A 12,577-nucleotide genomic window follows, 5' to 3' on the forward strand; every position below is an offset into this window, starting at 1 on the left:
AAACCGCAGTATCTGCTTGGAAAATGGTCACAACAAAGACAAAACTACTTACAAAAGTAGTCCTAGAGACCACTTTGTCTTCAAACGTAAAGGTCTAGAGTGAAGGTAGAGAAGCGACAGCAAGACAAGATGCAACACTGGCTGACTGGCTAAGATCATGAGCATCAAACACTACTTCTGCAGACACTACAGGATGGAAATCTGTTGTTGATCAACAAGTCACCAAACAAGGATGACACTTTTGTAAACATATACAAAGAGAAACATTAACAGCTTGAAAAACATACCCGAAAGGCTAACAAACTGGAAAAAGTCAGAACAAAAGAGTTCAACCAGTTTGTGTGGAAGAGAGACAAAAAACAAGTAGAAGTAGGATTCAGCTCATACAGATACATACCTAGTATCCGCACACATTGTATACATTTAGAGTATATATTTGAGGGTCTGCTGTAGATTTACGATTGGTACATGAATGTTTGGCCTAAAACAACATTCCACTGCCTCAGGTCAAACTAGTAAATGGATTCTAAAAGGTTGAGTCATCCAGGACTATTTAAATACAAAACTCCAGTCTAGTCAGCTGGTAGGAGGACGAAACACCTGGAAATACAAAGGCTTGAACTGAAAAGTAATGCCGTCTCTCTTGTCTTACATGATTTTGAAGTGGAAACCAATGGGTCTTTAAAAAATAATAATTGTTTGTGTTCTAGAATGCAAGCAAGGGTGACAGAGAGTAGGGAAGTACAGAGTGTACTGTGGCTGGTGCTGTGTGGATGCAATTGGCCATTAACTGTTGTGGGAACAAAAGTAGCCATCACGTCGATGCCATCCTAGCCACATAGGCCACAACTAAGCAAAAACACACAAACAGCAGAGGCCAGAGGAGTTTTCATAAGCAATAGCACCACACCTGCCCCAGGCAGACAAAACAAAACAAACAGTCCCAACAAATATTGTTTATTATGTCCCATGTCTACAAGTGGACCAAAACAGCCATTGAGGCATGGTAAAAATGCTCGCAGAAAGAATGCCTCCCCCAGAGAATGGCAACCACAGATTCCAAGCTCCCAATAACCTCCCCAGACAGTCAGACACACCCTGGAGGCTATGACACAAACCCCATCATACACATAACTGCAATTTTCGGCAACAATTACAACCAACGAAAATGGGAGCTAGAATTTGGGTAATTATACTAGAGTCTTAAAAAATCTGTGGATCTGGTCTGTTGAACCTCTATAAACACTAGTAAGAGGCTTCCTTGCTAAATTTAGGCTTCTTTTACAGTGAAACCACTTTTTTGTAAATGTCTTTTTAACAGCAAGCAAGCATACAACAAAAAGTTAGAGGTTTAAATATGTGTAGGTTCTACACAATCTATCCTACTTTACTTGTACGTTATGCAATTTAGTGTAGACGCTCATCACACAATTTGACCGGTAAGTAGCCGCAAGCATATGACCCATCAAAGCCTGCATGTGAGAAAAATAGCTGATGCAAGACAATGTCTTAACTGCTCAAAAGGTAGTTATTGTAAACAAGCAGTGTTCTTTTGAGCCATCCATACCTCAGCGACTATGCGCATAAAACATAATTGGGATAGCCATAATTGTATGTCTGACCCTACACACACACGCATGCACACACACACACACAGGCACGCACACTTCAAGGTAGGACTGACAGTTGGGATTTTACCCAAATTAACTGAAACTAAAACTCCTGTATAACAGCACCCCACCCCTTCTATCGGATTTCCTGCCCGCTAAACAGACCATTAACCCGTAACGAGAGGGAAGCAGTTGGACCCACGCAATCTACAACATTTGCATTCAGTGCTTAGCAGAGTACACAGTACATCTATAGATAGATCTGATATTGGTCCATCTTTTCTTTCTGTCTCTCTATTTGCCTGCCAAGACTGGTGCGACGCAGGCTATTTAGAGCCTGCAGGGATTTCCTTGTTGTCATATAATCTATGGGAACTTCCTGTACAGCAAGTCGGGTCAGCATGGCCAGCTTTGTCATCGGATCTTTCAAGAAGACAGGAACGAGCATGAAAGCAAATGTGGTTCCATAGATTCGCTGGTGTGAAACACTAAACGCATACCATCACCACAGCGCTTGGCTGGTTTAGTTCAACATCATAAACAAAGGGCCGTACACTGCTCATCACTGAAAAGTGCCTTATCGTTTATACTTCTCAAACACATTTTTATCAGTGATCCACCTTTATCAGTAAACCACCTTTGACAGGCAACTCCAGTACAATAGAGGAGACTGATATTCTAGAGTGGAAACACACTGCCTACCTGACATAACTGAAAGGCACTTTAACACAAACAAAGTCAAACAGTTTTCAAAAATCATTTCCTCTCCACCGTCCAATACCATTCCTTTCAATGACCTCCAGGTTACTCACACAAACATGATCTTAGGTTTCCACCGCTCAGCGAAGAGGAACAGGAGGGATCAATGGAGACATGATTACCAGGGAGCACCTCACAGGAGCACCTTGAGAGGAGATCCACTAGACTGGGCTCCTATGGGCCAGCCTTCTAGCCTCCCATCAGTAGACTTCCTGAATTTCCTGTCACTAATAGGGTGCGTTTGGGGAGGGCAATTAGGAGAGGCTAACCTCAAGGGATCACTTCAGCCTGGGCAGGCCTGCAAGCTGAAGGGCCTACCCTATGGCAAGCTGCAAAAACATTTTTTCTTTTTTTTTTTCGAAAGTTGGCGCACTGACCATCACAATGTTCAAAATAAGATATGTTCAAAATAAGTCGTTTCACCCACACCATTTTTTTCATAATTATACAAATTATAAAAACAAAGCCATGTCAAACCTCCAATCTGAATTGGGATAATATGCTTGGAATTTAAACTGTAATTTCTTCAAAAATAAACTAAACTGGTCTCCGACAAACTTTCGCATAAAACGCCTCTGTTGATAGTTGATCTTTTCCCTTAAAGGTCTGGTCCCAGGAGGCCTCACAGGAAACTGCCCTCTGCTCCCAAAAAAACCTCCCGAGGTCCTCTGTAGCCATGGAGACAGCCAGCTGAGCCAACATCATCTCGACGCCAAAGTTCAACCACCCACTTAAAAAAATGACATGTATACTTCCCCTTGCCTCCCAACGCCCCCTCCTTCCACATGGCCTTCACTCTGACCCATCCTCAATATGGCTGTGCTAGAAATATTAATAATAATCATAATATATCGTGCTATACTTCTGTATCATCATGTAGCAATACAGATGCTGCTGTATCAATACAACATCAAAAACTACATGCATTTTTGTTGTTGTTTTTTCTTTTTAAAAAATTGGTTAGTTAATAATTAGTTAATAATTGACAGATTTGAAACAGAATTGTTACGTTTTAGTTTTAAGACCTCTGTAGGCCTGAATTGAAGTGTTTGTAAGTTGTGCGATCCTTAAGGCTTTGTCTTCGCTGTTCAATAGAATTATGAAGAACAGCTGTTAGATTGAATTCTGTTTTGTTCATGGTCATTACTCAAAATCAACATGTATTGGGATACGTATCGTATTGTGGCCTCTTTACCATGATGGGTATCGTATTGTTAGGTTGCGTGCAACTTGTATCCAACCATTCCTTTTACACCATGAAATTGAACACCACTGAATTCCAAAATCTGACACACCGTGAAATTCCTCTATATGTAACACAGTGCTGAAACCATACACCACAGAAATGGTTACTGTGCTAGAATGTTGCTTGGTGAAAACTTTTCCCTGGCCTTCACTTTTACCATGGTTATGCAGATCTAGTTATTTCAGATTTAGGCTAAACAACAATTACAGGTTATCTTGGAGTCATTCAGTGTGAATAAACATAATAATAAATGATTTATCTTTTTCAAGGTTGACTGGACCTACAGATTCTTACAGATTCTGAGGGTTGAGGGTTCTTTCTTTTCTGTGAAGCACTCTTACTCATTCACAACGCGAGACCACAGCACTTACGCTGCATATTTAGTACCTCAGTCTTTTTCCTTTTTAGCTTTATAAGGAAGATGTCATAAAAAAAAAGAGCTTTCATACATTTTTTATCTCCTCCAATATTTCCTCTTTTTCTTGGCAGGGGCTGAATCCATCTCTGGCTCTGCGTGACGTGATGGCTGAGGAGCTACCTTTGATCTCAAAACTCTGCACAGAGTGGAGTCGCCAAGATCCTACCAGATATGCCAGAGCACTATTAGAAATCTCAGCCTTGCCGGGGGTATCACGGCATTGCAATAGAACTATGGCCTCGGATTCAAATCTATTGAATGTCTTCCAAGAACCTTTTCAGATTATGTCAGTACACCTATTTTTTTTAAAAAGCATCTCTTCTCTTTCACTAGTCAAATATAAGTGGAGTGAATAAATGTTAATTGCGTATGACTTATGGAGCAGTTGTACACTACTAATCACTCATCAGTGGTTCATTTAAGTATTGATTACCAAATCAATGAACAAGAAGGCATTAACTGAAAATGATTAACTGTCTTCCTCTGTGCATGGCAGCTAACAGATCACAGAGAACACCTCCAGGTTTGAGGCTTACATCTTGACATGTCTCAGCTGCAAATGCAAGGGAGAGACGTTTTTTAACAATCCAGATTAGGAAACCATCAGTCACTGTCTCAGAGCATTCCATACTCACATATGCTTCAAATGATTCACAATGCATAGGGAGGATGTGCAAAGCACCTGTGTGGAATTGGGAAAACATACCACGTTTAAACCCAAAAGAACAAAGGCAACAGGCCAACTTCCAATTAACCACCAAGGATCCCATTCTTCCACTCATCACAGGTATTTTATATGGGAACGAGCCTTTCATGAAGGCCATCAGAGAGGGTTTATGGAAATAAATCAAAATGTCAGACGAGCTCTTGCCTTTCAGCAAATAATATATCCTTCTCTCCTCTAGCGAAGTGACTGACAGTGCTTTCATTCTGGCCTGTAACTGAAGCGGTCTCTCTCTAACAGTGCGGCAGCAGGAGGGTAGCCACCCGGGCCAGGGCATTAGCAGCTGTGCAGGGGAGTGTTCCACTGTCAACACACTGCCCTCGGGGAGCCGGCCAACCACTCGTATACATTTCAGCCAAAAAGCCCCACGGTACAGGCACTCTCAGATGTCCCACACGGCCATTTAGCCCACCTGACTCTCCCTATGCTGACCATATGACCGTCTGGCATCACTCCTCTGCTCCCTTGTCCCTGCTAATTTTATGGGGGGGGCGCTTCAAATGGGAGGGTATTAGCCTCCCCTTCTCCTCAAAGTGGCCCCTGTTGGCTTTTCAGGCGAACAAACACAAAAGGGCCGTCCACATTATGCCTGAAGGAATTAGGGCCCCAAAGGGCAAGTAATCGATGAGCACAACCTCTCATTAGCGACTGACCATGGACATGGCATTCTGACATCATTAGCATTCTCTGAGGGATCAATGCAATGTGTGCTCTCTTAAAGGTTTCTTTAACGAGCACCTGAACTTGACTCAATACACACGTAGAAAAAAAAAAAAATCAGACATATTTTCCCTCTTACAGTCGTTTCCACTGACAGGCTGATTGTCCTGTACTCCCTGCCCAGGCGGGTATATTTTCACAGCTTTCAGCTCTCCCTGCTTCCAGGGTGTTTCCAGATGAACCGAGCTGTCTGCACGGCAGTTCATGAAACCAGCACCTTGGAGATGAATTTGGTTGCCATGCCAACTGGTAAAGTGGTAACCCATAACAACAGTTGGTAGTGCACTTATAAATATGTCAGGAAAGATATTTATATGTAATTGCCCACTGCATTCGCATAATAGGCTCTATGAATCTCAAAGTAGGGATCTTAATTGATTTTACAGTTAAAAAATAACCTGTTTTGCCATTAGGTGCAGAGGAGAGAGACTCAAAATAGCTTAACATGCACTGCGTAATATCCAAAGACTGAAAGAAGCGGAAAGATTCATCTCACACACTCCACTAAAGTTCCTCACATTACCTCCAACCTCATACAAAAGACACATACACAAACAAGAGATGAAGAAAGTAAGGCTCACTCACCGAGATCTCAAACACTTCCTGAGTGTCGTCCAGCATCTGGACCCGCACGGAGACTTGGCGGCCAGCGGGCATGGTTGGGGGGCGCTGCCCAGGCTCCAGGGTGCTGATGCCCAGGCTCTCAGGAGCTCCCAGCCGCTGGCCTGCGTTGGACGGTCTCTCGTCTGGCTCCACCATGGTGCCTTGGAGGAGGAAGCAACAGTTAGGACATACCAATGACTTCTAAAGTTTGATGTACCGTACACGTCTAAGTATGAGTCTAAACAGATGACTCCTGCATCTTGTTTTGAGAACGGTAGTTGCTGGAACAGTTTCCTAGTTTATTTTAGTTACTAGAAATGTTCTACAACCCGCTGCTAGACAGACAGACAGTCTGTTACCATGAAAAGATTGCTATTGGAGTCAGCCACAACCAATGGAGTATGGGACAAGAAATATCAAATGATATACACTTAAACCTCTTACGAAATGAGTCACCGTGCATTCATGGGAAGTGCTAGTGAATGCGGCGTAAGCTTTCTGAATAGGCTATACAGTGCAAATAAATTCGATGCCGTTCAAAGCCGCCTCACCTACCAGAGATCTATAACCCCGTAATTATGCTCTTTAGCATGATCCTGTGGAATAGCGGTGTGGTTTTGTTACAAATAGCCCAGCAAGTTCTAAGGCATCACCAGGATCTGTGAGGCTGTTGTGCCGGCTTGTGCAAATATGGCAGTCCCTTTCCAGCCACGCTGTTTGATCTGTCAACAACAGTGCTGAATGACTCTTTGTATTCTTCCTCTCTCTGTTTATGAATCATCAGGCAGCCATTTGAATTGGCCTGCGCAAACAGCTTATTTGCTTAATTATCAACACCACGTGCGGCTCATTTTTATTCGGTTACAACGTGAATTTTCACCGTGTGTCATCATCACTGCGAAATTATAGAGGCTTTCACTATTGTAGATGTCAGCTTCGAAGGAATTAATTTCCATAATAAAGGGCAAAGCTTTCAAAAGTGAAAATAACTAAAATGTGGAACAGATAGTCAACAAAAGGCCCGCATGCTGGCACAGGAGGAACAAAGGGCTGTGGGAATATCAAAACCCAGTCCAGAACATCAGAGGCCTCCACATGAAAATCACAAGGTACGCCTACAAGACAACCCAAATACTATTCTTGCCTTAAAATCCACATACATAATTACCCTACCCAGTTAAATGGCGGCCCATTCAAAGTCGTGTTAGAAGAAAAAAAAAACTTGGACTTAGAGTGATGGAGACAGAAAGAAAGTCTCACACAGAGAAGCAAGCACTTCAAATGGTGACTGTCGGCAGGAGACTAAGTGACATTCTGATGGGAACAAAAAGTGTCATCGGTGGGCAGTCATGTGAACAAGGCAAATCGGCTGAGTCTAGGCCTATACTGTACCTCATGGACAGGAAATCCACTCCCACAACGCAACCTCGGGAAAACATCTCACCCTAGTCTTGACCCAAGTTTCTCTGACTCTGTTCAGCTTGAGTGAGCAGCTGACACTAGCAATGTACCAGAGAGAAACACCAACCTCCAAGGCCGCAGAGTTTACATAACATTCCTCTGGACTGAAGAGCACCTTGGGGTAGGGGGTAGGGGGTAGAAGAGTGGAGGTTGGGGGGTAGGGTGAACAGAATGGGGAGTTCCACTCTGACAACATGGTCTGGTAGCGGTACACTGAAAACAAACCAATGAGTACCATCTTGATATTCCCGAGGCCCAGAGCAGCTATTGATCGCTGCCAAAGCACATCCGAGTCCGACTGCATCACACCATGCCAGTGGGGTGTGTGTGTGCAGGATCAGAGCTGGCACTGTAAGGTAAGTTTGTGTGTGTGAGAGAGATGTGGGGTGTGTGTGCAGGATCAGAGCTGGCACTGTAAGGTAAGTTTGTGTGTGAGAGAGATGTGGGTTGTGTGTGCAGGATCAGAGCTGGCACTGTAAGGTAAGTTTGTGTGTGTGAGAGAGATGTGGGGTGTGTGTGCAGGATCAGAGCTGGCACTGTAAGGTAAGTTTGTGTGTGAGAGAGATGTGGGTTGTGTGTGCAGGATCAGAGCTGGCACTGTAAGGTAAGTTTGTGTGTGACTGTGAGAGAGATGTGGGTTGTTTTATCAAAGAGACAAGGCTCTTGAGCCCAGACATGTCATGACAAGCTCAAGTCAGACTCCAAACATGCAACAGTCAGCAAAGCCCTGTGTGAATCACTCATTCACACAAGCACAAGCGCGCGCGCACACACACACACACACACACACACACACACACACACACGCACACACAGACAGAGTACTGTCAAGACAAGCTATAGACAACAGACAAAACACTGAGGGGATTATCCCATCTCTGTAGTGCTCAATCTGCCAAAAAAGGGTGCATCCAAAGGATTGATAGCATCCCCAACTAATATCATGGGTTTCAAAGCTGTCTACAGCGAGTATGGAGTATGCTTTTTACGTGACCACACACAGACACACACACACACAGACACACAGACACACAGACACACAGACACACAGACACACAGACACACAGACACAAAGACACACAGACACACAGACACACACACACCTGACCCCAAAATGAACTGCTGGACTGAAAGGTTAAGGGGATGAATGGAGCTTATCATCAATTGACCAAACCCTGTGCACCCACGCCATTTGCACATTATCACAGTGTTGGCCTCAATCACCTGTGAGATGGCCATGCAAAATACTGCATGAAAGATTGCCATGTTGATCAAAAAAAACAGGTGCTTAAATAGACGTCGACTTAGAAGGGTGGTGAGTTGGTTTGTGCCCGCTAAATGTGAGGGATGTTAAAGCCATGAGGATCACATATTATTTGGTTCATACAAATAAGTATAATGGAAAAGACCCTCATTCACTGACAAAGCCTGCAAATCTGGCATGAAGCATTTTTTTTTTCAGACCCACAAAGAAAAGCACAAGAGAGATAGAGGGGGGCAGATATGGGGTGATAGGGGAGAAGAGAGAGAGAACAAGAGAGAAAGGGGTTGAGAGACAGGAGGACACACACACACACACACACACACTGTTGATACAATCCTCTGGTGATCCAATGAGGCCAGCCTGTGTGCACAAACAGTGCAATAAAGAGGCCCATTCTTTCCTGTCTCGGGCCCAGAGCACCCAAGTTACTGGTTACACATTTAAACTGTGAGAGAGTAATTGAGAGCAAACTCCTCTAGGACCACTTCATCACCAGCACACACAGCGGCCTTTATGGTGCCCTGTTAGGGACATTCAATCAGCTGCCTTTCAGTTCTACAGATTGAGCACTATACTGATAGCCTATTTACAGCTTGTGACCAATTAAATTCTCCGAGGTCATTGCTTACCGAGATCATCTTCAGTGAAGATCATAGCATATCAGATGCTCTGTAGTGTAAACCATGACGAGTATTTAACTATTTATCATCCATGCAGACACATTCACTGCTGGTCTAATTACTTGGGTTTGAAGCCTCGATCTTCGCCTTGGCACAGCCAGCAACACTTGGACTGATGACAATGCAAATAAAAAAAATAAAAACAAACTGATTTGTTCTTCTCATTAAATTGTTTCTGCTGAAAACTGATCTGTGAATGTCACTTTCACAACATCCCCATTGGTCACCGTGTGATCTTCAGTGGTCAGAAAGCATTTCCTCTTGAGAACTCTGGGCCTGAAGCAGGCCACTTCCTCAAAGACTAAAGTGAGGGAAATGAATAATCCGTCACAGTGTCACGCCACTGACACACAAACCCCCCCACAGGGGACATACAGTGAGAGAGAGAGAGAGACAAGCCAAACAGGTTTGAGACATCCAACCTCAAACGACGCGTCATCACAATGATATCTATTGTGGAGAACACCTTATTTCTTCAAAACCCTGCCCTTCAACATGAACGCAAGAGAGTAATTAAATGCCCTCAAGCCTAACGATTGAAGGCTTTGCCGAAGAACACTGATTTCATGAGAACCAAATGAAGGTGTACTACAGTACACAATGTGGAATAGAGATTACGTTGAATTTTAGGGAAGAGAGGGAACCATGACCTCCGTTCATGTGAATGTGCAGAAAGAGTGGGTTTCACGGTGAAAAGACAGAGAACAGGTAGGTGACACCTGATAAGGTCGGCTATTGTGCAAACTCATCCTGTTTCGGTGTAGTGTTCTGCTTACAGGGTTTCAGATTTTAGGTCCACAAAAGAAGCCTGCTTGGGAATAGAGGTCAAAACCAGCACACCAAACTAAAATGCCTAATTCTCCTTTCTCTGTTAGGGTTAATGATTCACCAGTGGCAGGATTTGTTTTTTAAAGGAACTAATTTACGGTAGGACAAAACACTGTGCCATTTATGTTTCTCTAAACAAAACTGAAAGGGTCCAGAATAGGAACGGCAAGGCACAGGAGCAAATAAATAAAAGCTAGCTAGTCTGACTGAAGTGACAAAGCCATAAATCATTTTATGGACCTGTGTAACAGGAAATGTTCCTGGAGTAGTTGTCACCTTCGCCTTGTGCCAGGCTCCGGTGCAGACCAAGGAGTGACATTAGTGTCAGAAGTCAGCCTGGCATTTCTTGTGTCACCATAACACACACATTGAAATTGCTCTCTACAGTAGGCATACGGGCTTATAAGGACTCTTTGGCAAAGCGCATGTCAACACAGTTGAGACTGTAAGTCTGTGCAGTTAGTGTGTGTGTGTGTGTGTGTGTGTGTGTGTGTGTGTGTGTGTGTGTGTGTGTGTGTACCCAACACCAAAACAGAGGAAGCAGACTGCAGTGAGACACTCACACACAAAGACAGCTACTGTGTGGGAGACTTTCCCAGACCCAGGTCCTGTGGGTTATTTAACCTGTCTTTGAACTGGCAAGGCTGTCGTTTTCCAACATAGTGGCTGTGAGGGAGGGGAGTTTGGGACGGTCTCCCACATAATACAGGTAAACACAGACCGTGTCCATATCAAGACCATGGTTTTGGTCTGTGGCACTTGGTTAAGTGTCCCATAGGCCTTAATCTACTACATTTGTATATCTTTGCATACAGTTTAAAGGGCATTAAGGGCACATTGCAGAGGGTAATGACAATATTGCAGAGGGTATTAGCAGTTTCATACTAACATATTAAGACATAACATAGCAAAGACAGAAGATCACAGTAGGCTTCATGTTCAAGATTATCCTGTTCATCCCATGTCAGATAGGCCTAGCATGCATGTAATCATGTCATTAGAGGACTGAACAGATCACACAAGAAGGGAGTCGTCAGTAAAGGGTGTGATCAACAACATGCCTGTAAACATATCAACCGTCATAATTAATTCAGAATAATTCAACCGCACAGTAACGACCATGTTTATTCCTGCTTCGTGTTTAACAGCAAAGATAGCCCTAATGCTGGATTTCCGCCTCAGACAAGCCACCGAATGTAGGTTACCAGAGTAATCCTTTAGGTTAAGATGTTAGTAGGCTAAAGTGTATTGACGCGACACTGGCAGCACAAGATGAGGTGACCAAAATTAGAACAAGCTTCTTTCAACCAGGCGGTCTGCTGTGATGTTGCAAGTGACTGAACAGCTTTGGCGTAAAGTAACCCCCAATTAATAGGTGAGGAGGACGCCCAAATTCTAAAGTAGTTGTGATTTTCAAGGAATCTCCCGCGCTAGATAGCTACAAGAACTGCACTGTAACCCCCCTGTTAGTATCCAATTTACGCGGTTACAGTAGGCTAGCATATCCAACAGAAATGCGTTATAAATGCATGCCTACCTGCTCAGGGACGAGTAGCCTACGGGAAAATGTAGCCTACTTCAGGGACGTAGCTGTTGGCAGTAAAATCCCCAATGGGTGCCACACGAAAAAGCACCCCCTAAGAGAATGTTAGATCTACATAGACATAGTGTCGCACTGCTATTATTGTTACTAATCAATCTAGTTTGGCGTTCAGGGAGCTGTAGCCTAACTTGTCGGATGTTAAAGACGGGTATCTTAAATGACGTTCTCTGTGTTTCCAAGAGTAGAACAGAACGACGCGTGGCACCTATGAATCCAGAAAAGGGCGTTAGTAAAGGAGACCGATAGCCTACCAGCTTCAAGACCACAATTTACAAACATCCCAGTGAACACCATAGACTCCACTCCTCAAGTTAAGTTCTGCCGGCCGGCCGGTCTTTACCGTGAAAAGCACACATAGGCTATCGATGCATGGCTGCTTACCTGGCTTGAGAAAGTAGTTTTAAATGTTATATTCCAAAGGGTAGTTTCCAGGGTGTACTGCGCCGTTCTATTAAACTATCGCGGCACAGTCTCGCTACTCAGCAATAACAAGGATTCTCAGATGGAGAGAGCTCCGAGACGATGCGTCTTCTCGGTCGCCATGTCGGACCGACTTATTGAGGGGAGGGTTACATTGAAACCAAGGGCAGATTCCAATTGAGTTCCCGGCGCGAACAATAAGGGTGAAATACTGCCTCCAGCTATTCAAACTGGCACTACA

The 12,577-nt window shown here is 43.9% G+C and overlaps 1 protein-coding gene across 6 annotated transcripts in view; it reads right to left on the minus strand.

Annotated features, from left to right (window-relative positions):
- Positions 1–12,457, minus strand: part of farp1 (FERM, RhoGEF (ARHGEF) and pleckstrin domain protein 1 (chondrocyte-derived)) — a 69,526-nt gene extending 57,069 nt beyond the window's left edge. For 5 of the 6 annotated variants that reach the window (XM_062528395.1, XM_062528394.1, XM_062528392.1 and 2 more), the window contains exons 1-2: positions 12,298–12,457; positions 6,063–6,241 (exon numbers count right to left, since the gene is read on the minus strand). In XM_062528395.1, coding sequence (XP_062384379.1) covers positions 6,063–6,236 — 174 coding nt within the window. In that variant the 5' untranslated portion in view covers positions 6,237–6,241; positions 12,298–12,457. Of the gene's footprint in view, positions 1–6,062; positions 6,242–11,850; positions 12,093–12,297 lie in introns of those variants that run through there. The other variant, XM_062528391.1, reaches the window with a different exon arrangement.
- Positions 12,458–12,577: the final 120 nt, after the last annotated feature.

The sequence above is a fragment of the Sardina pilchardus genome, chromosome 23 (assembly GCF_963854185.1).
Source record: "Sardina pilchardus chromosome 23, fSarPil1.1, whole genome shotgun sequence".
NCBI lineage: Eukaryota > Metazoa > Chordata > Actinopteri > Clupeiformes > Clupeidae > Sardina > Sardina pilchardus.